Genomic DNA, 23,923 nt, shown 5'->3' with positions numbered 1-23,923 from the left:
GATCGCATTTCTTGCCAGTGGTCCCCGGCAAGACATTTGCAAAGCATCAATGTGGTAGATGACACATACTTTCACTTAGCACTATGGCGTGGGCATGAAGCCCGACAGGAGTCGAGGGGTGGACAGGCAGTCCTGCAGAGCCTTTTTGATTAATTTGGCCTCATTCATCTCCTCCTCCCTAGAAATGTATGGCTTTAATGTGTTGTAACTGCTTTGTTATCTTTTCAACAGCATGTTCATCTGTGAAAGATCCAATGTCACTTACGCATAACTACAGTTCTCCAGCATTGGTATCTTCCATGCAGACACAAATGTAAACCGCCCTCTTGCCATAAGAAGTGAATTGCTTCACCTCCCCACTTCTCCTCAACTCTCACCTCTTCTCTCGATCCTCGACCCCTACCTTCTCTCTCCTCTTCCCCTCTTCTCCAACTCACTCTTCTGGTTACACTATTGATCCCATCTTTAATTCCACCTACTCCTCCTCTCCTGTCTCCTCTTTACCCATCTATCTAGTCATGCTCTGCTCTCCTTCTCCCTTACTCCCAGCATTACACCTTCCTCTCCTTTACCCTACTCCATATCTTTTACTTGACGTGACCTCCGGAACTTTAGCCCTTCACTCTTCCTTGATACCTGCTCTTATTCTCTTCCACCCCTTTCAGATTTCTCCTCTCCCGGCTGACCTTGCCTTATCGTCTCTTCCTTCCTTTATCTCCATTAGTCTCGATCAACTCTACGCCCTTTCTTATTTCCGCCCTACTCGTAAGCCTTCCCAATGCTGGCTGTCTAACCACCTCCTACTATCCTTGCGTCGTCTCCTCTGCCACCTTGAGCGTTGCTGGCTCAAATTCCCCACTCTTCCTATCCAAACCTCCTACTTCTCTTATCAATCTCTATATGATTCCTGCCTTAACTCTGCCAAACGCGCATACTTTTCTAACCCCCTTCACTCCCAAGTCTCTCATCCTCATCGTATCTTTCAAACCCTCTCTCGTCTCCTCTCCCCTCCCGCTCCTGACATCTCTTCTACCTCTCCTCTTTCTCCTTCTGACTTTGCTAACTTCTTCTCTAAAAAAATTATTTCTCTTCGCCCAAAAATTGTCTGTTCTCCTTCTTATTCCCCTCCTCTCCCCTCCTTAAAACCCCCTTCAGCTCACATGTCTAAATGTTCTCCTATCACTCCTTCTGATGTCTCTCTCCTCTTAACTAAATCCCACCCCACCGCCGCCCCTTCCGATCCTATCTCAACCCATCTTATTCCCAAGATTTACCCCTCTCTCATACCTTATCTAACCACCTTCTTCAATACTTGTCTCTCTATGGCCACCTTCCCTTCTGCCTTCAAGCATGCCACTATCATCCCTTTACTGAAGAAGCCTTCTGCTAATCCTCTTCTTGCTTCCAACTTTCACCCAATCTCACTTCTACCTTTTCTCTCTAAAATACTCAAACACTTAGCCTATTCTCAGCTATCAACTTTTGTCACCCACCCACTCTCTCCTTCCCCCTTCTAAATCTGGCTTCCACCCCAAACACTCCACTGAGTCTGCTCTTACCTATGTCCTTAACTCTCTCCTTACCACTTGATATTCTAAGCAATCCTCTATCCTCATCCTCCTTGACCTCTCTGCTGCATTCGACACTGCCGATCACCCCTTACTTCTCAATACTCCTTCCTCCCTTGGATGCAAAGGCTCTGTCCTTAACTGGCTTTCCTCTTACCTCTCCCATGGCTCTTTCGCCATTTCTTGGCGCGGACGAACCTCTACTACCTTCCCTCTCGATTACGGCGTTCCCCAAGGCTCTGTCCTCGGACCCTTCTTATTCTCTCTTTACACTTCACTCCTTGCCCCTATCATCTCCTCCTTTGGGATTTCTCACCATTTCTACGCCGATGACACCCAGCTGTCCCTCTCCTTTTCTTCCTTCACCTCTGACTTACATCTCAATCTCTCTTCCTGTCTTACTGCCATTAAAAACTGGATGTCATCTATCTCTCTCTTAACACTGATAAGACTGAAGTTTTGTTTTTTCCTTCTAACACACTTCCTCCTCCCTCTCCCCCTCCTTCTATTGAATTTCCCCCTTCTAATCTTCCTATTTCCAACCATGCTCGTAATCTTGGCATTTACTTTGACTCTTCCCTCTCCTTTACTCATCATATCTCCCTCACCTCTCGGGCATGTCGCTACCATCTCTTTAACATCCATAGTCATGTCCCTCTCTCACCTTTCATGGTACCAAACTTTTAATCTCCTCCCTCATCTTTTCTCGCCTTTTATATTGTTCTTCTCTCTTCTTAGGTCTCCCTGCTTCCCATTTACCCCCTCAAATCCCTTTACCACTCCGCCATCCGCACGCCCTGTCATCTCTCCCCTCACGACTCCATTTCCAACTCACTTTCTTACTTAGGATGGCTTCCTTTCCACTCCCAACTTAAATTTCACTTCCTTTGTCTTGTCTTTAAATCTCTTCACAACCTTGCTCCTCCTTACCTTTCCTCTCTTCTCTCATTCTACACCCCCTCTCGCTCTCTTCGTTCTGCTGATCTCTTCTTACTCTCTGTTCCCCACCCACTTGTGCCTCCTCATTTCCGCTCTTTTCAGCTCCTTGCCCCCTTACACTGGAACTCCCTACCTTTTTTCTATCCGTTCCTCCCTCACCTATTGCTCCTTCCGCTCCTCATTGAAATCACTCCTTCATTCCCCTCCCTGACACTCTTCCCCTTCTCTCCCTCTATTACCCTTCTCCTTGTTCTCTTTATCTTTCGCCTTCTCTCCTAAATTCTCCTTCCTCCTACTACTCACTTTACTCGCTACTCTCTCTCCCTCCTCCTTCCTTCCCCACCCCCTTCCTCTCCTTTCCCTTCTCATATGCAAATTGTTCTACATGCCGATTTTCTGGTTTGATTCATGTATACTGTTATTGCTTCTACTGTTCCATGTTTAATGTGTTCTTGTTGTTAACTGTAAAGCGCCTTGGATTAAGGCGCTATATAAAACAATAAATACAAATGTGCACTCCTGTAGATATTCAGAATCAGCATATGGTCTCTGTGGACAGGGCTTGTGGCTACCCACCCCAGTGACCACAGGGCAAAACCCCCAAAATCAGGTGGATGGATCACTAAAGTGAATGCAATGTTGTGCTATGTGTATGGTAAAACTGCCCTGTTAATGTAATCAGGATTCACAGACTTCTGACAGGGAATAATCTATGAAAGATACCAATGCTTTGAAATCTGTAGTTACAGATGTGTAACCTTTTTCATATTCTGTGTTCTCTATTTTAGTATACTGAAATGTTGATAATAACCACATTTGGAATCGTAAATATTTATAAGTTTATGAATGAATATGTATTTAAGGTTTGCCCAAGCCATATAAATACCTAATAAAAAAATATTTAAAAAAAGAAACGGGCCTTCTGTACACTTTCCAGAGGAGCTTTTGATGTTTACTCTTTCAGTAGATGAACATTTATCTGGCACTGAAAGAAAATTAGAAATAGAGTGAAAGCAAATTGTAGAGAGCTGAATGCTGGCTAGTGTCTCGTGGCTGTCACTCATTGTCTTGTTGTGATTACAACGTGGGCGTCGCGTGACAGCAGAGACGGTTGGGGAAGACGGATGGGACAGTGTGCTGCCTCCGGGCGGGTTCGTTTGAATAAAGGACTTTGAACTCACTTACTGCGTCCCTTTGACAGTGAGAAGGAACAAATGTAAGATTGCGGTTGACAGTGTGGAGTATCTGAGGCATGAGATTGATAAGGAGGGGGTGCAGCCTAACAGATGCTTGGTGGAGGCTGTGAACTGTGCGCCAGCGCCAACCGATAAAGATCAAGTGAGATCTTTTTTAGGGTTGGCCGAATACTATCATACATTCGTGAAGGACTTTGCAATGGTGTCTACACCCCTAAGACTGCTGCTCAAGAAAGGCTCAAAGTTTGTATGGACTCCAGAGTGTGGTGAGGATTTTGATAGCATTAAAGCAGGGGTAAGCAAAGCACCCTCGATTGGAAGGTTTGATCCCAAAGACAAGAGTGTTCTGGTGGTGGATGCAAGTGTTTTGGGTTTGGGTGCGACTTTGGTACAATACGACAAGGAGAACACAGAAAGAGTTATAGCGTTTGCCTCAAGGGCGCTAAGGGATGCGGAATGTAAATTATTGAGCGAGAAACTTTAGCGATGTTTTGGGCGATTGACCACTTTAAATACTTTTTGTGGGGAAGAAGGTTCATTGTTAGATCTGGCCATAAACCCATGGTACAATTATTTGAGAGTGGAAGATGGGCCTTGGGGTCCCCCAGGATAAGTCGTGGGGTTTAGGTCTCCAAAATTATAATTTTGATGTGAGCTATCTACCTGGAAAAAAGAATGTGGTGGCAGATTGCCTATGCAGACTACCAGTAGGAGGGGAAGTGGAGATCAAGAGTGTGGAAGAGGAAGAGTCGGTAGTAGCAGAGGTGGAAGGTGCTGTAGGTCAGGAAAAGTGGTTACAGGAAAAGGGTTTGGATAATGACCTAACATTGATCAAAGAGTGGACAGTTAACGGATGGCCAGATAAGGTGTTAAATAGGAAGTTTGATGTGTGGTGGGAGATTAAAGAAGACTTGAATATTTATGAAGACAGGTTAAGAAGGGGACATTGTGTGGTTCCTCCGGAAACACTGAGGACCATCTTAGTTGAACTTGCACACCAGGGGCACCCAGGGGAAGGGGCCATGAAAAGGAAATTAAGGCAACGTTACTGGTGGCCAGGTATTGACAAAATGGCGGAGAAACATGTAAAGAACTGTATGGCATGTCAGACAAGTGATAAGAGCAAAGTCATAATAGAACCTCCATTGATTCCTAACACTATACCAGACCAGCCATGGACCAAGTTAGCAGGGGATATTATGGGTCCCATTGCGGGTTTGGGTGAAGGTTTGAGATTTTTGTTTGTTGTGGTGGACTTTCATTCTAAATGGATAGAATGGGACGCTGTCAAGGAAGTCACAACCAGGGATTTGATTTTGTTTCTGGAGAAAGTTTTTCTTAAGGAAGGAGTACCCACTGAATTGGTGTCAGATAATGGGGTACAATTTGTATCGGAAGCAATGAAGAGATTTTGGAGCAGTTACGGTATAAAACACTAGAACGGCGTTATACCATCCTAGACCTAACGGTCTTGTAGAGAGAGTTAACAGGTATATGAAAGGGGGGTTACAAATGGCCATGAGCTTGTGACAGCCATGGAGAGAGGTGTTGAACCTGTTAACATGGAACTACGTAACCACGCCGCATTCGGTAACGGGTGGCTCTCTCTTTGTGTCCATTAAGGGGAGAGAACCTGGGACAAGACTTTGCCCAGGGTGGCTAGGAATGGCGAAAGGTTGTTCAAGTAGATAGGGATCAGATTATGAGGCTTATTGACATAAGCCAGGAGAAAAATAAAGAACTGTTTGACACAAGAGAAAGAGTGAAGGATCGAGAGTGGAAAGTTGGAGATCTGGTCTATGTCAAAAATCCCAGGTCTGTAAATAAATGTGTGGAGAGTAAATTTCTTGGTTTGAAGAAGATATCTGCGGTGAGGAAGAGTGTGGTCATCCTGGAAGGAGGAGAAGTGTGGTCAAAAGGAAGAATTGCAAGGGCCATTGATACGAAAGGTGATGGTGGGCTGGAAGGCCTACGAGCAGATAGAAGGAGTAGAGACAGTGTCACAAAAGATGATATGACTGTCGTGGGTGCTCAAAGGATAAGGTCAAAGCCTGTTTGGTTGATTGACTATGTATATTAGGAAAAATTACACAAATTGCATTTTTCTGGGGTTTTGTGTAAGGGTTTCTATCTCAACAAATGTATTGTGGGGTTTAAATTTACAAGTATAAGAGCTTCTGTGTTATCTAAGGTATATTTGCTTTTGAGTTGCTTTTTGTAATGTTTATCTTTTTAGGTTGCTATTTAACAGTTTCCACTTCAACAATTATTTGTTGTTGTGTTTAAGTTTTTTTTTATTTAGCTCTTTGGAGAGGGAGATATGTAGAGAGCTGAATGCTGGCTAGTGTCTCGTGGCTGTCACGCCACGCGTGTCCTTGTTGTGATTCCAACTTGGGTGTCGCGTGACAGCAGAGACGGTTGGGGAAGACGGATGGGACAGTGTGCTGCCTCCGGGCGGGCTCGTTTGAATAAAGGACTTTGAACTCACTTACCGCGTCCCCAAATCCTTTCACAAATCCTTTCCATTTTAAAAAAAAAAGTGTCATGATTTTCTTGAAATTCAAATATATTTTCTTATACTGTTTTCAAAGAACTATGAAAATGGTGCTACACATAGTTGGCATATGGTGTGTTAAACCTGATCAAATTGGTGTGTCCTAGTTAAATCTAGAAACATGTATACACTTCCAGTCAACCCACAGGCCAGAACCCAGAGTACAATAGACCTCCTTACGAGTCCGATAGATTGGCAAAAAGTGGCAGTGAAGTGGTGGTCATTCCTTTACTGCCTCTTTACCCCCAAATTACTTCACTGCTGTCCTATGAGATTAAACAGTAAGGTGGATGATTAACCTCCAGAAAATAGCTGGCAGTAACTCACCTGTCTTGCAGCCAAACCCTATTAGATTTACCACTCTAAGGTAAATCTGACAAAAATCGCCATGGAGGACTATGCACTTCAGAAATAGTGACTAACACGATGGTGCTGCCAAGGTTAATAATGTTGGTGTTAAATCAGCAGATTTGCTACCAATTTACAGCTAAACTTGTAATGAGGTACAATGTATCTTAGATTTCAGAGAATAAACGCTGCTCATGTTCTTTATGTACATTTAGGTATTTATAATACAGCTGTAATGCAGGGGCACTGGAGTTTCTATCTTGCAATACATGCACCAGAAGCAAATAATCTTTGAAACAGTATAGCTTTATTGATGTACATGAAATTAACAGAAACAAGCAGTACAGAAAGGTCTAATTTATTTTTTGTTTCCAGCGTTTGGTAAACTCTTGGTCTGGAAAAGTGCTATTACTGGGGGAGTGCATGTTTAAGCAGAGGAAACATTGGTCATTCATGCAAATTGCCTTAAGAAATGACAAAAAAGGGAGAATTCAAGGACTGTAATAGAACTGTCAGTCAATAACAAGGCATATATATATATATATATATATATATATATATATATATATATATATATATATATATATATATATATATATATAAAATCAATAATAGAATCGCCTGAAAGATTATACTATGCAGCAGTATTAATATTTGGCCGAATATAATGAATTTCATGTTATGTTATTGTGTATTTGTATAGCGCCATATATACAATTGGTATGATCTCAAAGCACTGTGGGTTGAACACCGTTGGGGACCGTAGTTCAGGTCAGTGGCAAGAGTACGGTAGTAAATAGTGCTTGGGTGGACTCAGTATTTGTGCAGCCAGTGCGGTTCACGTGGTGTGTAGCTGCATTCTAATGCTAGGCGTAGTGCAGTGGTTGTGTGAGATCAGTAGAATCTGGGCAGCAAGGCCGTTGCCCTCGCAGTCTGCATACTGGCGGCAGTGTAGCTTGTGTATGAGATTATGTGTGCAGCTAAACTGTTTATTTTTTCGTGGGGTACAGCTGCCTTCTAAAGACTGTTCATGGTGGTGTGTAGGTATGTGTGCAGATAGTCTGATATTGGCAGAGGAGTATAGCTGAATTCTATTGCTTGTTGGTACAGAGGAGAGTGTGAGGATATCGGTATGTGTGAGTGTCTGTGCGGATTGGTGGGAGACCCCTACTCCTGATTACCTTCTACTGCCTGCTACGCTGACCGCATCTACTGTAGAGATTCAGAGCATTGGTTCTCCGAGAGAAATTCTCTGTCTAGTGTGTAGTTTGTTCTGATTACCAGGCTTGAGGTTATCTTTCCTTGCTTGGCAGTGCCATTGCAGTTGAGTTGCCCTATTCTTAATCTATATTTGGTTAAGTGACTTGCAGGTCGATGGTCGTCCCTGTGTCGTGTTAAGTCTGCCATTCATTATTGGATGCTACCTTCTCTTTGTGCAGTTACCTTCAGTTCTATTCTGTCGGATTTACGAGTAATAACTAGATTCGATGACTGGGGTTCAGTGGGTCCAAGGTCCATCATCAGCGGCTATGGTCATCCCTGTGTCTCGTTGAGACTGCAATTGCTTAAAGGATGACACCTTCTCAGTGCGCATTTAATTCAGTTCTGTTCTATCGGACATACGAGTACAACCTAGGTATGGAGACAGGTACTCTGTGAACCAGAAGGGCCGGCAACAGATCAGGCTGTGATTTTAGTGGTGTGCCTGACTGGCATTGTTACATGCAGCTGGGGTTAGGGAGTTCTTGATCTGGTGTGCGGTTAGAGTATGGATGACAGGCGGCAGCTCCTTGATGTCACTTGTAGGAGCTTGCCTTGCCAGAATAACTTGTCCTCTACCCCTTGGAACTCATCATTGAATCCCAGAAGCTCTACACTAATTGTTTCCCGTCCCGCAAAACTATGTGGCACTTTGGTGAACTTTTGGGCACAAGGGCCCATACATTTTAGGGATGGACTTTTAAAGTTAATGTTGTACCTCTGTGGACATGAAGTGCTGCATACTAATACTTACCTTCCTTTGCAGGGGTTTGTTATGTATTTTTCCCTACTCAAGTGATTGCATATATGTTTCTTTTATGTAGTCTTATGTGATAATGTTACATGCTAGTAGTCCTTTTTCATACTGTTATATGGCCATACATAAATAAGTATTTTTATAATTAATTGTCCAAGTGTGTTCCTTGACTTTTCACTGTGTGCACTCATTGAGGACTCCTTACAAGCTCACCACCTGTGGAAACCTAGCCTTGACCACAGGTCTTGCTACTTTGAACTGGTTTGGCTACAGCTCCCAGAGTTGTCTTTTAACTAGGTTGGCCTTCTATACATCTGTCCACTGGCCAGAGTATATAAAATCAGTCCTACCAGCCCCTCCCTCACTTCTACTGTACTACAATGGTGCCTGTTTTTCACCAACTCTTGATGACTTGTCCTTTATTGATCCTTCTTCTACCTAGCTGGGTGGGTGAGGTCTTGATAGTTCTTTTGTCTTTGGTGGGCTTCCTTGCGAAAGCCAGCCAAAAGGCTCTCTGAGGACCTGAAAGTAGAGGTAGTGAGGAAGGTGATCGAAACGACCCACGTGCTGGCAATAAGTGCCAGACCCAGTCTATGATTAGCCCAACTATTCTATTTTTGTGTGTAAGAAGCCAACCCATATAAGAGTTTGGGTTATAAGACTGGAAAGAACCTGGTGTGGCAGAGGAAAACCAAGGATACCTCAGACTACCCATCACCTAGAGATGCAGCGGTGGACTGGCGTAGGGTTTACCCAAGAAGCAAGTGGTCCAGTGGGCAAGGTAGAGGTAGGAAGGTAAAGATCTCACCTAGAAATAATAACCATCGGTTTCTGTAACTCCATAGAGTTTCAAATATCCAAACTCAGCTACTCCAGTTTTTTGGGAGAAGTAATGGACAGCTGCAAGCATTGTATTCCATAACATCATTACAGATCCTGAAACCCCTTTGTCAACCCGTGGACAGGCCGTGAACCTTAGAGTATGGTACCCACTATTATAACTGTAAAATTACAAAGGACTGTTAGGTTTGGAATCAACCACACCACTTTCTCCAACATCTTGTATATGTAATCACAGGCACAGAACTGATACCAGCAAAGAATCTGTTTGATAGACAATGTGAATCAGTGTTTGTGTTTCTCTGAGGGACTATGAATTCGGGTACTCACAAACGGAAAAGTGCATTGATTCCAACTTCATTCACTCAAAAGCAAAGCTTATGAGTGTTAGGTGCAATTTTCCCTCCATTTATGGACCCCCTAACTTTTTGCTTTACTTTGGATTACCTAACCTGACTTTTTCCAGTAGAGCACCGGATTCAGCTGTACACCACTGAGCTTTCGCTCATTTGTTATGAGGAAACTGACATGTCCTTTAGGCTGTTAGTACTGGGAATCTATGTTTCCCTTAGTCTTTGACTATGTTGCTATTTCTTGGTAACTTTTTATCTATGTGCCGAGTACCTTACAGCACCGCGCATAGGGGTCCTTTTTGTTTTATGGCCCTAGCCACCATCTAAGTATTTTGGGGTGTTTGTGCAAGTGTGCCTAGGACGAACCGGTGGCATCAGTTAACTTTTTTACCATGTTTGGCCCAAGACTGTGGCAATCAGGTGAACTGGCCAGCTCAAACACGGGGTATCGCACAGGAACGCTGCTGTCCTAAGGTGAGACTCGAGACTTTGGGCCTCGCCTATTTGTGGTCCTGAGCCCTCTTCCGCCAAAACTCATTGTCCTAGCTTCTCTGGGTCGCGATTTATGAGAGTGCCTCATGCCACGATCATTTGCCGTCCTTGTGTTGCCCTGCTTTGGTGACTGTCGCTGTACGTGCCTGCTGACCTGCCCCAACATGTCCTGAGACATGCTGTACCGGAACCATCCTTCTCCTTTCTTCAAGAACTGAGAAAAGGCTACTGTCCCGCCACGGACTATCATCCAGTCCCACTGCTGCTGAGAGCCGGGGTGTCCTGTAACTGCAGGGGTGAAACATGCCAGCGGAGTGGACTAGACTGGCAAAGTTTGGTCCGGACTGTGTCGAGGGTCGGTGAGTACTTTCATCACTTACCGCTGGCCCCCTGGCAAATCCATCTGTTTTTACGCACTAGAATCCCTTGAAAGATACTCACCTTGGCTGAGCTAACCTGCGCTCCGCAGCTACTCCAAAACTCTGAAAGTTGCTCTATCTCCAAGGGTAGACCCTCCTCAAGGAGTAGGGCTTTATTGTTCATCAGCTCAACCCCTTTCCTAAACAGCTACAGCTCCCTGAAGAGAAACAGCTTTACAAACGACTGCGCATTGTTAACGCACTGCTGTACTTTGAGCATAAGGCTCCACACTTCTTAGAGCTGGACTGCATAAGCTAGGGATTGACTACGAAGAACTGCCTAATGTGATATCTGTGTTGAATGTACCCCTTTCTGTTGCAGGTTGTGGTCATTTTCTCCCCTTTCATCAGCATTAGGCTAAATGCATTTTGTTTATATGTTACGTAGTGAAAAGCGTGCGTGGTAACTGTTTTATTATTACTGTGGTTTTAATCGTGTTTTATTACAAAGGCCTCTAATAAATGTATTTTTTATATATATCTGTCACAGAGTAATTTGTGGAGTTTACTGTGTGTGCTCACTGCAGGCTTCCGATCAATTTCACCTCTCCTGAGATTTAGGGGGTCATTATGAGTTGGGCGGTAAGGGTTTAATGGCACCAGTAAGGAGATTGTTGCCGGTAATCCCCTACCGCCCAATTCCGAGGTCCCTTAGCGGTAACCATAAGGGACGTTTGGTCGGACCACACGTCCTTTACGGGTCCCGCTAAGGGACCAGGGTGCTAATAACGGGCTTGCTATTCGCGAGCCCGTTATTAGCGCCCTCCCCATTCCCATAGGGCCCTATGGGGGCTCAAATGGGAATGGGGAATGGTTTGTTCAATGGGGACATACCGGTCCCTCCAGGGTCTGAATGGACCGGTAAGTCCCCATTGAACAAGACCGGTGCCGGACCCGGTATTGGAGGCAGTCATGGCGCAAATAGCACTGACTCAAAGGCGCCACCATGTTCTCAAAATTAGATCTCAACAAGGGGTACCAACAGCTGGAACTAAACAAGGACTCCAGATACATCACCATGTTTGTTACCCATCTAGGGCTATATAGGTACAAGCGCCTCAGTTTTGAGGTCTCCTCAGCTGCCGAAATATTTCAGTCCGAAATACACAACATCATAAAGCACATACCAAATTGCTTGAACTACAGTGATGACATTTTAGAACAAGAACATGACAACACACTCACTCGAGTCTGCATGGCCCTGGAGGAGGCCCACCTTAACCTCAACAAAGAAAAACGCTCTGTTTCTTTGGACACCTGTATTCATCACAGGGAATTACCCCTGATCCAGAGAAGGTTACGGCACTCACCGACACGGAACCGCCCAAGAACATCTCAGACCTGCGTTCGTTCATTGGGCGTGCCAGCTATTGCATCAGCTACATAAAAGACTTTGTGTCAGTAAGGGAGCCTCTCAGGACACTAACAAAACACAGAATTCATATGCACCGAGGAGTGTCAATGGGTGTTCCAGACAATCAAACAGCGGATATCAGATTCCAAAAACATGGCCTAATTTAAACTCCAAGAGAGAAATGAAACTAATCGTAGATCCCAGCCCGGTAGGTCTGGGTGCCATTCTGACCCAAATCGATGCAAAAGACAACCACACAAAACATGTCCTCTCACGCGCAAGCAGGAGCCTAAGAAAGATTGAACAAGCCTACTCACAAGCAGAAAAGGTAGGACTAGTGGTTGTGTGGGCTTGTCAGCACTTCCACCTCTTCCTATACTGCAAACCCTTCACAGTGGTCACAGACCACCAGGCACTGTTGTTCATCTATGGAAATCCACAGGCCAAGATGCTTCAGATAATCACCAGATGGGCATTGAGGCTACAGGACTACAGCTTGAACATAGTACACCGCCCTGGAAAGGGTCATAACCCAGCAGACTTGCTGTCACGTCACCCCTGCAAAGAATCTAAGTCCACGTCACTCTATCGTGGATCGGTATCTTGTGTAAGAAAACACGCAGAGAGGTCTGAACTCACACCAGCTTGCACAAGAGATGGAAAATGATCAGGGCCTACAGGTCATCCTTCGATGCCTAGAGACAGGACACTGAAAACAGGCAAAACAGATGGGTGAAGGCACTAGTGAGGAAGCCAAACAGGACATCAACTGCTTGGTAGCCATCAAGGAGGAACTAGCCAAGACCGATGGAGGACTACTACTAAAGGGAACAAAAATAGTGATTCCCCAAACACTACGCCGGAAGGTACTGGATATATAGCACATGAAGGTTACAGGGGCATAGGGCCTACAAAGAGAATGATCAGGCAAAAAGTTTGGTTTCCCCCAGTTCGATTCCCAAGTGGAAGATCTACTCAAACATTGTCCCACATGTGCCGTCATAATGATAATGATGTGTTATTTATATAGTGCCTTAATCCAAAGCGCTTTACAGAGCACATATTTACATACAATATCACCCAACCGAAATTGGTACTCATTTATCGACCTCGGAAGGATGAAAGGCTGAGTAGGCCTTGCTGGGATTCGAACCTGCGACTTGCAGATCATGCTCAGATCGCAGCAGCAACCCGCTGAGCTATCTCACCTGCATCAATCCTCATGCGCGACCAGAGCCCCTACGAATGACAGACCTCCCAGAAAATGCGTGGGACGAAATCGCTGTAGATTTCTTCGGACCACAGGAAGGGGGTGAGTACATAATAGTAGGTGTGGAAGAATACTCATCCCAGACCTACAGCTTGTGCCATCCACCGCTGCATTCCACACCACACCCGCACTTGACCGGATGTTTGCCACATATGGCATCCCCAAGATCTTGAAATTAGACAATTGACCCCCCCTTCACGGGACAAGATTTCAAGTTGTTCTCAGAATACATGGGCATCGCACATTGAAGGATCACACCGCTATGGTCACAGGCAAATGGCACGGTGGAACGTTTTATGAGTAATAACAAAGGGAATGGGCAAATCGCCCAGCTGACAGGGGAACCGGTAGATAAGATACTATACCAACTGCGAGACTATCGCAATACCCCACACAGCACGACTGGAAAGACTCAGTCGGAGGTAATGTTTGGCCGAAACATACGGACAAGACTGCCCCATGCTACGAGTGCAGAGGAAAGATATCACGCTGAAATGAGGGAACAGGACACCAGGCATAAGGAGAACCAGGAATGAAGAGAGGTGATGAAAACAGAAGGGCAAAGGACAATGACCTCGAACCAGAGGATAGCAGAATAGTGCGCCAGTCACAAAGCAGAAAGAGCATGGCCGCTTTGGACAAGGAGCACCTGACGGTGACCCATGTAAAGGGCAGAAGCTGAAAGGAGGAGCGTCTCCAGGAATTTCTTCACACTATAAAAGGATGCCAGGAATTGTCCCGTCAGGTTCTCACACCCCAGACACCAGAAACCAAAGGTGGGATCCGTCCTATGAGCGTGATGGCGAAGACTCGTGTGAAGAGCAGGCCCAGTCACCTCAGCAGGACTGTGAGGACAGTCCAATCCCGCGAGCGACAGCTCGACCTTAGAGAGCTTGCAATCGGCCTCGGAGACTAATTGAAGAAATTAACTAAGGTACATGGTTGTGTTTAGTACCTGGGGTGGGGGGGTCGGGGAGGGTGATGTCCCATCATGCATGCTCCCACATCTCATGGAGGGGGACATGGGGCTGCCGGAAGGGGAGGGGCCGGAGGCAGGAAGTTCAGTTGGTGTTTGGAGATAGAGGAGTAAAGACCTGTTACATCCTCCGCCTGTCTCCGCCTCATTATTGCGTGGCATGGAAGTGTGAGGCCGTGTGGGTTCCCTGCTAGACTTTGCTTAGTCTAGACACCACAATTTTAAAAGGTTTTTTTGATTTTTTAACATTTTTAAATCAGTTGTCACATACACAAACTGGACTTGTCATGCAAATAAGGCACATTCTGTAGCTGCATTTGCAAAAGGCCAGTGGAAAACAAATGCCAAAAAATATAAATATGAGGCATCAGTGAAATGGTCAGTGAGCACTTTTCAAACCCTAGAAAACTCTTAAGCTGACAGGTTGATATGATGGGTTCAGACGTAGGCAGATCAGCAGATTCGTCTCCTAGAAGAGCGCGCACTGTTCAGTTCCTCTCGCGTGCCATGGTCTCCACCTCCTTCATGAAGCGTAGGCACAGCTCTTCCTGCCAAGGCAGCGCCACACACTGCACAGCAACGGGGAGGCCAACACTTCCCCCAACAGCCTGAAGGGGAAAAATACAAGCATAACCACATAAGTTGTCAAGAAAAGGAGCACGGGCACTGGCCCATATGCCTCAGATGCGGCCACAGACTACATATTTTTCAAGATGTGGCCTTGTATCAGCACCTTATTATTCACAAAACTAATATCGTACACAAAACAATATGAATGCAACCATGAGAATAAACAAAGCCATCACACAGACCACCTTCTGTCATTTCAGGCCAGCCACATACTACTCAAGCTAGAGAAATCATTCATATTGTTTTAGGCCATGGCAGAAACGGCATGAATGACCTGGCGTGTGAGGTGAGGATTCACAGTTCTTGTTCCCACCGCTTAACAGCAAGACAATCCACCCCTCAGTTTAGAAGTGTAAGTGCAGGGATATTCTTTTTTCGGAGGGGTCGTTTTATCAACGGATCAAATTTCATCTTGCAATGTAACTTTCCTTTATATCACTTCTGTCTGTTTCCCCCCCCCTCTTCCTCTATATCCTCATGAAGAGACACGTGGGTTACAACAGGGTTTATTTTTTACACGGGATGGTGTCAGCTTAGAACAAAAGAGGGTGGTCGGGGGGGGGGGGGGTTCGGGGTATGCATATGGATTTCCCTCCAGGGTTATTTGGGCACTGCACAATAGGCAGTGAGCGGCAGCAGGTGGCTAGCGGGACACCTCATAAAAAGGGACCTGAAGGTTCGGGCTGGGGCGTTAGGGGATTGCTGGTAGGCAATGCAGGTTGTTTTGTTGCTGATGTGGCAGGTCAGCCGGGATGTTTATTCTACCAAGAGTAGGAGGAGGTAGGAATTTTAAAGGGAGTTAGGGCTGAGTAGCGGAGGAGGCAGGCACATGTTCCTCTGGAGGATGGTTGGGAGAAGCAGACAGGGTTATTAACACGGTAATGGAAGGGGTCAGAGCTGTTTGGACGGGCAGGTACCCCAGGTGTACAAGAAGGGGGAAGAGGTATGGCAGAAGGACGGGCGTTGGCTCGGGGAGAACATGGAGGGAGAAATGTGGGAAGAAGGGAGAGAGGAACTGAGGGGGGAGGAGGGTTAACAGGGCGGAATTAAGGAGAGTTGAGTAATGAATTGCCTGGTGTTAGGACTGATTTTCTATACTCCTGCCTGGTGGACAGATGTATAGAAGGCCAACCTATATTGTGATATGGACAACTCTGGGGAGCTGTAGCCAAACCAGTTCAAGGTAGCAAGGTGGGTGGTCTTCGCTAAATCTCAGGAGGTGGTGAGCTTGTAAAGGGTCCAAAATGAATGGGTACACAGTGCAGATATCAAGGAACACACTTAGACAATCAGGTATAAAAAAAAAGTATTTACTTATCGCAAAATAACACATTGAAAAATTACTACTAATAGGTAATATTATCCCACAATACTAAAAATTAGATACATCTATACAATGGTGTAGGGCAAAAACATAACCCCCTGAAAAGAAAGGTACAGATTAGTATTAGCACAAAACATCCACAGAGAATCACCCCTAACTTCAGAAGTCCAACCCTAAATTGTCTGTGGCCTTTTGCTCAAAAGTTCAGCAACGTGTACACACAGTTTGTGATGCTGGAAAAGAAGGTATGGTCTCTAGGATCCCCTGAACAGTTCCAAGTGTCAGAAGATGAGTTAAACTAGCTAACAAATGTGTTACCAACTTTCGTAGTGCTTGTGTGAACAAGCAGTGGCAAAGCCAAAGTGTTAGAAAAGTTTTTATGAAAGTAAGCAAACTGTTCAAAGGAGTTTAGGGGGCAGGTTAAGTATCGCTACATCTCACCTCCTGAACTCCGATTCTTCATGAGACTTGGCAGTCGGTTGGAGAAGGTCCAAGGTCGCTTTTCCCGCAAGGAGTCTCAGTAGAAGAATGCAGCAACATTTGTTGCAGGGCTCCTCTCAGGACAAAAATGGATGCAGCCAAGTCATTTCAGATGACAGCCACCAATGTACGTTGACACAAAGGGATTAACTTGTTGCGGTCAGACTTCCCCATCTATCTCGGGTCCCCTTGATGCTAGAACCATGACATTTAGCGGAGGTGAGTCTTGATGTACAAGCAGAATATCGCCCAAGTTCCAGGCCTCAACTCGGAAAGGCAACGTCTGCAGCATGGTAGACCAAACTCAGAACTGGTCAGCCACAATGCGGTCCTGGGGCACTTCCGAAGGCTCTTCTTCATGGGACTCCAAGCTGATGTCGAGAATGGATGTTCCCTCCACTTCAAGGGTCACAGCTCCTCTGCAGGACTACTGGAGATCTTCCACAGGACAGGGCTCTACCACGGCAGAAGCAGAAGTTGGTTGCCAAGCGTTCTTCTGACGGATCCACAGTCTCCTTGCGCTCGGTCGCAAAGTCGCCAGACCCTTGAAAAGAGTGACTGCGGCTGCCTTTGCCTCCACCTAACCCCCACCTCCTACTCTTGTGGCTGACTCCCACCCTGACACAGCCCTCGCTAACTTCAATCTCTTTATCTCTTACAACGTTGATACTCTTGCCCCTGCAATGAGAGTCTGACTGTAGCCTTCCTAAAAGTGCAACTCTTGGCACGACTCCAATCTGGCTGCCCTTAAATGCAAGTGTAGGGTAGCTGAGCGGAAATGGAAATCGTCGGACGGACCCTCTGACAAACTGGCCTGCCGCCTCCTTCAAAGGCAATATCGACTCTGCATCCACACCAAGAAAAGAGTCTTTATTCAAGCCTGCACCTCTGCGGCATCAAACAACACAGCCAAACTGTTCAAAGTCTGTAAGGAAATGGCCAATCCTGCAGCAGCCTCCTCTTCTGTCACACCCACCCAGGACATTTGCTCGGCCCTGGCTGCACACTTCACTGCAAAAAACAAAGACATCATTTCTTCTCTCTCCTCCACGCCACCTCATTCACCAACACCTCTGGAGCCTGCCTTGGCCCCTCCACCACTTCTCCTCTCTTCTCTCACTCCTGATGAGGTCGCCAGACAAAGGCGGTCTATGAAGGCTTCATCCAAACAGGTGGACCCCCGCCCTTCTAAAACCATTAAGGACACCATGTACTCTCTCTTTACCACTGGATTTTTCCCAACTTCTCTTAAGCAATACCTGGTGCACCCTCTACTTCAGAAACCCTGCACTGACTCCTCCAATCTGGCAAACTACTTCCTTATCTCCATCACCCCTTTCCTGGGCAAACTCCTGGAGAAGCTTGCTATCTCTCAGCTCACCCTCCACACTGAAACTGCTGGTTGCTTCCACAACCATTAGTCTGGCTTTAGAGCATCCAGAGTCCCAGAAACTGCTTTTCTGAACACCTGTGAAGACCTGCTCTCAAATCGTGACACTAACACTCCATCTGTCCTCATTCCTGTTGACCTCTCCTCTGCCTTTGACACAGTAAACCACAACATCCTGATCACACGTCTGCATGACACCCTGGGAATCACATGTCAGGCTCTGGCATGGTTAACCTCCTTCCTTTCCGACTGCCCGTCACAGGTGGAACTTGGGTCCTATTTCTCTACTATCACTCTTTCAACTTGTGTCATTCCACAGGGTTCTAACCTATCGCCCTGGTTCTTCAATGTCTACATGGCTGCCCTTGCATGTGTGGTTGCCACTTTCATCTCTAACTTCCAGTGTTATGCAGATGACACGCTAGTCTCCTTCAGGCTACCCTCAGCCCAGCCACCTCCTCTACCTCGCTCTTATCAGACTGTCTGTCCACAATTCAGTCATGGTGTGCTGAAAACAACCTCTGCCTCAACGCCAGTAAGACTGAGATTCCAGAGTTCTGGTGTAGCGGGAGATAGCTGCCAGATGGATTTTGATGGAGGCATGGGCCAGCCCCGCCTTGGCCAACGACATTAAGTACGGCAGCACTTGAGGGGCTGTAATCCACAGAGGGTTAATCTTCTGTGCGCCGCACCAGACAGAGAACCTCTTCCACTTATGTCCATAGCACATAAGAGTTAAGGACGCCCTGGCCTTGGCAAGCACCTCCTTGCAGTCCGCCAAGATATTGTACCCTCCAAACTCTAGTGCTGCAGGAGCCAGGCCTGCAAGTTTAGCGACCCTGGGTCGTGATGGAGGATGGCGCCTCCTTCTCTGGCGAGGAGATCTGCGTCCGTCGACAGCTTGACTGTGGGGGACGTTGACAAGTCCAGAAGGTCCGGGAACCAGATCTGTCTCGGCCACGCCAGTGCGACGGGTATCATCCTGCACCGGGACCTCTTGAGTTGGTTGATGAGTCGCAGCAGCAACGGCAACGGTGGGAACGGATACAGGAACAGGCCATCCCAGGGGAATGAGAAGGCATCGCCCATGTTTCCCGGCTGGGGAAACCTGCTGGCGAACCTCCGGCACTTGGTGTTTGTCGCCGTCGCGAATAGGTCGATCTGGGGATTGGCCCATCGTTGGAAGTGTAGATCTACTTGATCCTGACGCAGTTCCCACTCGTGGCACGAGCGCAGCTCCCTGCTGAGTGAGTCGGCAATGGTGTTCTTTATTCCTGCCAGGTGGAAGGGTACCAGAAACATCCCCTGGGAGACGGCCCAGTGCCACAGATCCTGGGCCTCCTTGGAGCGGGATCTGTGGCACTAGGGCTGGGGATCTGGTGCCTCCCTGCTTCCGGATGTAGAACATTGTAGTGATGTTGTCGGTGAAGATCCTCACCACCTTGCACTTGAGGGACGGGAGGAACGATCTGAGAGCCCAGAACACGGCTCAGCGCTCCAGGATGTTCATATGCAGTGACCTCTTCTCCGGGAGCCAAAGGCCTCTTGCGTGGAGATCTCCGGTGTGCGCTCCCGACCCCTCCAGGGAGGCATCCGTCATCAGCGTCTCCTAATGCGCCGGGGTCTTGGGAGTCTGCACCCGCTGTCAGATGCACGCAGGCGCCCCACCACCGGATCGCCTGGTGGAAGGCCTCGTTGAGCGGGATCCTGTCTTCGAAGCTGCCCACCGCTTGCATCCACCGGGCGTCGAGGAACTTCTGCAGTAGTCGCATCCGCAGTCTGCACAGGCGCACTAGGTAGATGCACAAGGACATCATGCCATGAAGGGATTTGATGACCTCACCCTGGCCACATCCATGGCCATCAGCCGCTGCACCTTGCCCATGATGGCCTTCGTCCTTTCCTCTGACGGGGAGGCCAGTCGCGCCACTGTGTCGAGCTTGGCTCCCAGAAACAGTGCGACCTGCGACAGAACAGAACCAGATGGGATTTGGTGAAGTTGATGAAGAAACCCAGGTCTGTGAGCAGTTTGACAGTCTTCGCTGTGTGCCCGATGGCGAGTTCTCTTGTCTTTGCTCGGATGAGCCAATCGTCCAGGTAGGGGTAGATGTGGATCCCGGTAGATGTGGATCCCTGCAGGCGCAGCCATGCTACCACCGGTGCTAGGCACTTGGTGAATACCCTTCGGCGCCGTCTTCAATCCGAAGGGCCTTGAATTGTTAGTGCCGTCCCTGGACTACGAATCTGAGAAACTTTCGATGTCCTTTTAGAATGGGGATGTGAAAGTAGGCATCCTCCAAGTCCAGCGACGATAGGAAGTCGCCCTCGTCCAGCTGCCCCAGCACGTGCTGGAGGGTAACCATCCGGAACTTCTGGGCCTTGATGTACTTGTCTAAACGACGAAGGTCCAGGATGGGTTGCCAACCGCCAGTCTTCTTTCTTACGAGGAGTACACTCCGGAGCCCCGGAGCTTCTTTGGGACGAGCTCGATGGCTCCTTTCTTCAGCATCGCCCTTACTTCCAGCAGCAGTTGGGGGACGTGGTTTTCCTTCCTGGCCACGGGTGGAATGCGGGGGCACTTCTTCAGAAACTCGAGAGTGTGCCCGCAGGCCAGGGCATCCAGCACCCATCAGTCGGTGGGGATGGACTCCCACACGTTGATGAACTTCGCCAGCCGGCATCCCACCGGGGTGCTCAGGTGGGGGCCCGACGCTACAGGCAGTTCAGTCCTGCATGGCAGCGGCCTTGCCTCCTTGGCGACGATGACGAGATTCTCCTGACGTCCTCTGTAGGCCTCCTGCGATGAGGAGCGGGCCGCCTGGTGGTAAGTCGAGGAGCTGCCGCCGAATCCTTTGGAGGCACCTTGCTTGCCTCCGGAGTTCCGAAAGGGCGGCCGTCATTGCTGCAAAACCCCCAAGGCCCGGGCCGTCTCTGTGTCGGTCTTGATGGCCTGCAGCGATTCGTCCACTGTCTTGCCAAATAGGTTATTCCCGTCGAATAGCATGTCCAAAACTCTGGTTTGCACATCCTGGCGGAAATCGGTCGCCTTGAGCCAACCACGCTGTCGAAGACAAACATTGTTGCCCAACTGGTGGAAGCCGGTGTCAGCAATGTCCGTGGCCACCGTTATGGCATGGTCCGATGCCAGCTTGCCCTCCTGCAGGATCTCTAGGGCCTCCGCCCTCTTGTCGTCCAGAAGTCCAGCAGAGGAGCTATCTTAAACCAAAGCTCCCTGTCGTAACGGGCCACAATCGCTAAGGGGTTAGCCGTTTTAATCGTCGTCGCCGCTGATGAGATGACCCGTCGCCCCATGGCGTCCAGTTTCTTCCCCTCGCCGTCCGGGGGGGAGGTGGAAGACGAAGCCGTAGCCCCTGCCGCCTTCTTCCTGGCCGCCGCTGAGACGACCGAATCCGGGGTCGGCTGAGCCCTAAGGCACAGAGGGGCAGAATCAGGGACCCGGTACTTCTTCTCGTACCGGTCTCTCTTGGCAGGAGTCATGGACGGGTTCTTCAGGAGCAAAAGCCCCTCGTCCCAGATGTCGTCCAGTAACGGGACCGAGAGGACCGTCTTCCTTTTGGCCTCACGCCGTTGATAGAGGAAACCCTTGTTCTGAGCTTGGATGCCCTGGCAATTATGGCGTGGAAGGAGCCAATTTCGTCGGGCGTGGAGGCCTGAGGAGGTGGTGGTGATGGAAGGTCCATCCCGTCGTCACCACCGTTGCCATCCGTCCCCGTCGTGGCCGTCTCCGTTCCCGTGTCCTCCCTAGGATCAGGGGAAGGGGATGAAGGATGCAAGGGCCGCGCAGGCTGGAAGGGCGGAGGGATGGACTCTTCTCCGCTTGCTTGGAGGGCTCCCCGACGGGCCAGGTTCCGCTGGATCGTCCCTTTGGGGTAAGGGCAACCTAGTCCTTATCTCCGTACTTAAGGCCTGGATCGCCATCAAGATGACTCCCGAGTTGTCCTGAGGCTCGGGTACCGGCTGCGATGGGCGCAACGGTTGCAGAGTGGAACCCTCGCCTCCACGGAACCTCGTCAGCACCACCGTCGCTCTCTTCGTCCGCCTCGTCGGGATCCCTCCCATAGGACCAGACCTCCTCGAACTTCTTGTTGAGGACCTTCACGACCCCAGCCAGCTCCTCCTCAGAGGCTGAATCCGTGTCTGTGATAGCCACCGCCCCCCGCCGACCCTCATTTTCCACAGGGGTTCTCACAGGGGTCTTATCGATGGGCTGAAAAGAGGATTCCCTCTGCGGTGGCAGGGAAACTCTGGGCCCCGAGGTTACCTCCACTGGGGCAGCCTCCACAGGCTTCGGCAGGGCCGCCACGACTCCCTCGATAGAGGCCTTAGCCGGGTGAATCAAGGCCTTCACGACTTTAGGCACGCTTGAGGCCTTCTCCTTGGGGGGAGGGTCACCGCCTCGCTCCCCCTCGGCTGTTTCCGTCGTGATCGACCGGGGCTTCTCCAGAAGCTTACCCGGGTTCTCCGACTTCCTCTTTCCCGAGCCAGAGCGTTGGCTCGTGGTTGATGGCGTTGGTGAAAGCACGCCCTGCAGACTCGCGGTGCTTAGCCTTTTGTTGGGCCCCCGTCACCGGAGCGCCCTCAAAGGACTTAGAAGACCGCTCGGACCTCTTCTTCTTCTCACCTCCTTCCAGCCAGTTGGTGAGACGGATACGCCGATCCTTCATGGTCCGTTCCGACAAGTTCTTGCAAAATGCACAGTCCTTCTCCACGTGCGTTTTGTCTTTGTGCAGGCAGTAGAGGCATCTAGAATGCTCGTCCTCCTTGAAGACATTCTGCAATCCGCATCCAGGGCAGTTCCTGAACAGCTTGGATCCGGCCGTTGAGTTTCCTTTGTCCTGGGCCATGTCCACGGGGTAGGCCTCAAGGTCTTCTGGAATCCTCCAAAAGCGTAACTCGACGAGAATTTCGCCCTTGAGGGCCGTAGAAAATTTCGAAACGGGTCCCTGTTGATCAGAAGTAGAAACGTTGGAGCTTGAGGCTCGATTGACCGAAAAAATGAGATTAAACTCTTTGAAAAATCGCAAAAAACACAGTAAAAGCTCGAGAGCTATAGCACGAGGACTCCCAACACTTAAACGTGCGGTAAAAATCTGAGGATAGCTGCCAGGGGAGGGGCTCAGGGAGAGGCCAGTCATTGGCTGGGGACAGTGAGCAGTGATTGGTTACTACTAAGAAAGACAGTTCAGAAACGAAACTGCAGCTGATTTTTTCTTTACCGAGGATTCCCAGCCTGACGACGGGGAATATTCATGAGCATGTGAATCCATGCCAGACCCCATGCTGGAGAACTGCAGCTTCTGACTAACTGGGCGTGCTTGGTACCCTCCCATACCCTCACTCCCCTTGCACTTGTCCCCCATCCTCTCTCCTGAACCTGTCTGTGCACTTGCACAATCCGAATGCACCATGTCCTGAAGATAGTCTGTTTTTCCCTTGTCTACCCTCCTTGCATGGTGGAGCCTCAATGCACTTGGAAAAATGCAGAATCGTCATTAGACCTATTTTCTGTTATCCACACCTTTAATTGTATTATATGCAATTGTTCCATGCACCCACACTGACTGTGCAGACTTGTATCTTTCAGAAATTCAAGGGCTCTGAATGACTGTTGGTTTTTTTCCCCTTGTTCCCTCTCTCTTTGACCGCTTTGAAACACTTGCTTTGTGTACAAGCGTTTTACAAATAAACAATACCATACAACACCAGGTTTTGTAGCTGGTGTCTTCCATGAGCTCTCTGGAGTGGGTGCAGG

The 23,923-nt window shown here is 48.3% G+C and overlaps 1 protein-coding gene across 2 annotated transcripts in view; it reads right to left on the bottom strand.

Annotated features, from left to right (window-relative positions):
- Positions 1-6,892: 6,892 nt before the first annotated feature.
- The window catches only part of LOC138548445 (vitamin D3 hydroxylase-associated protein-like), a 726,529-nt gene continuing 709,498 nt past the window's right edge, over positions 6,893-23,923 (bottom strand). For both annotated transcript variants that reach the window (XM_069642277.1, XM_069642276.1), the window contains one exon: positions 6,893-14,934. In XM_069642277.1, coding sequence (XP_069498378.1) covers positions 14,780-14,934 — 155 coding nt within the window. In that variant the 3' untranslated portion in view covers positions 6,893-14,779. The remainder of the gene's footprint in view (positions 14,935-23,923) is intronic.

Source organism: Ambystoma mexicanum, chromosome 1q (genome assembly GCF_040938575.1).
Source record: "Ambystoma mexicanum isolate Mex_15411 chromosome 1q, UKY_AmexF1_1, whole genome shotgun sequence".
In the NCBI taxonomy this organism is placed as follows: domain Eukaryota; kingdom Metazoa; phylum Chordata; class Amphibia; order Caudata; family Ambystomatidae; genus Ambystoma; species Ambystoma mexicanum.
The sequence above is the reverse complement of the archived record's forward strand: the minus strand, read 5'-3'. Positions and strand labels throughout refer to the sequence as shown.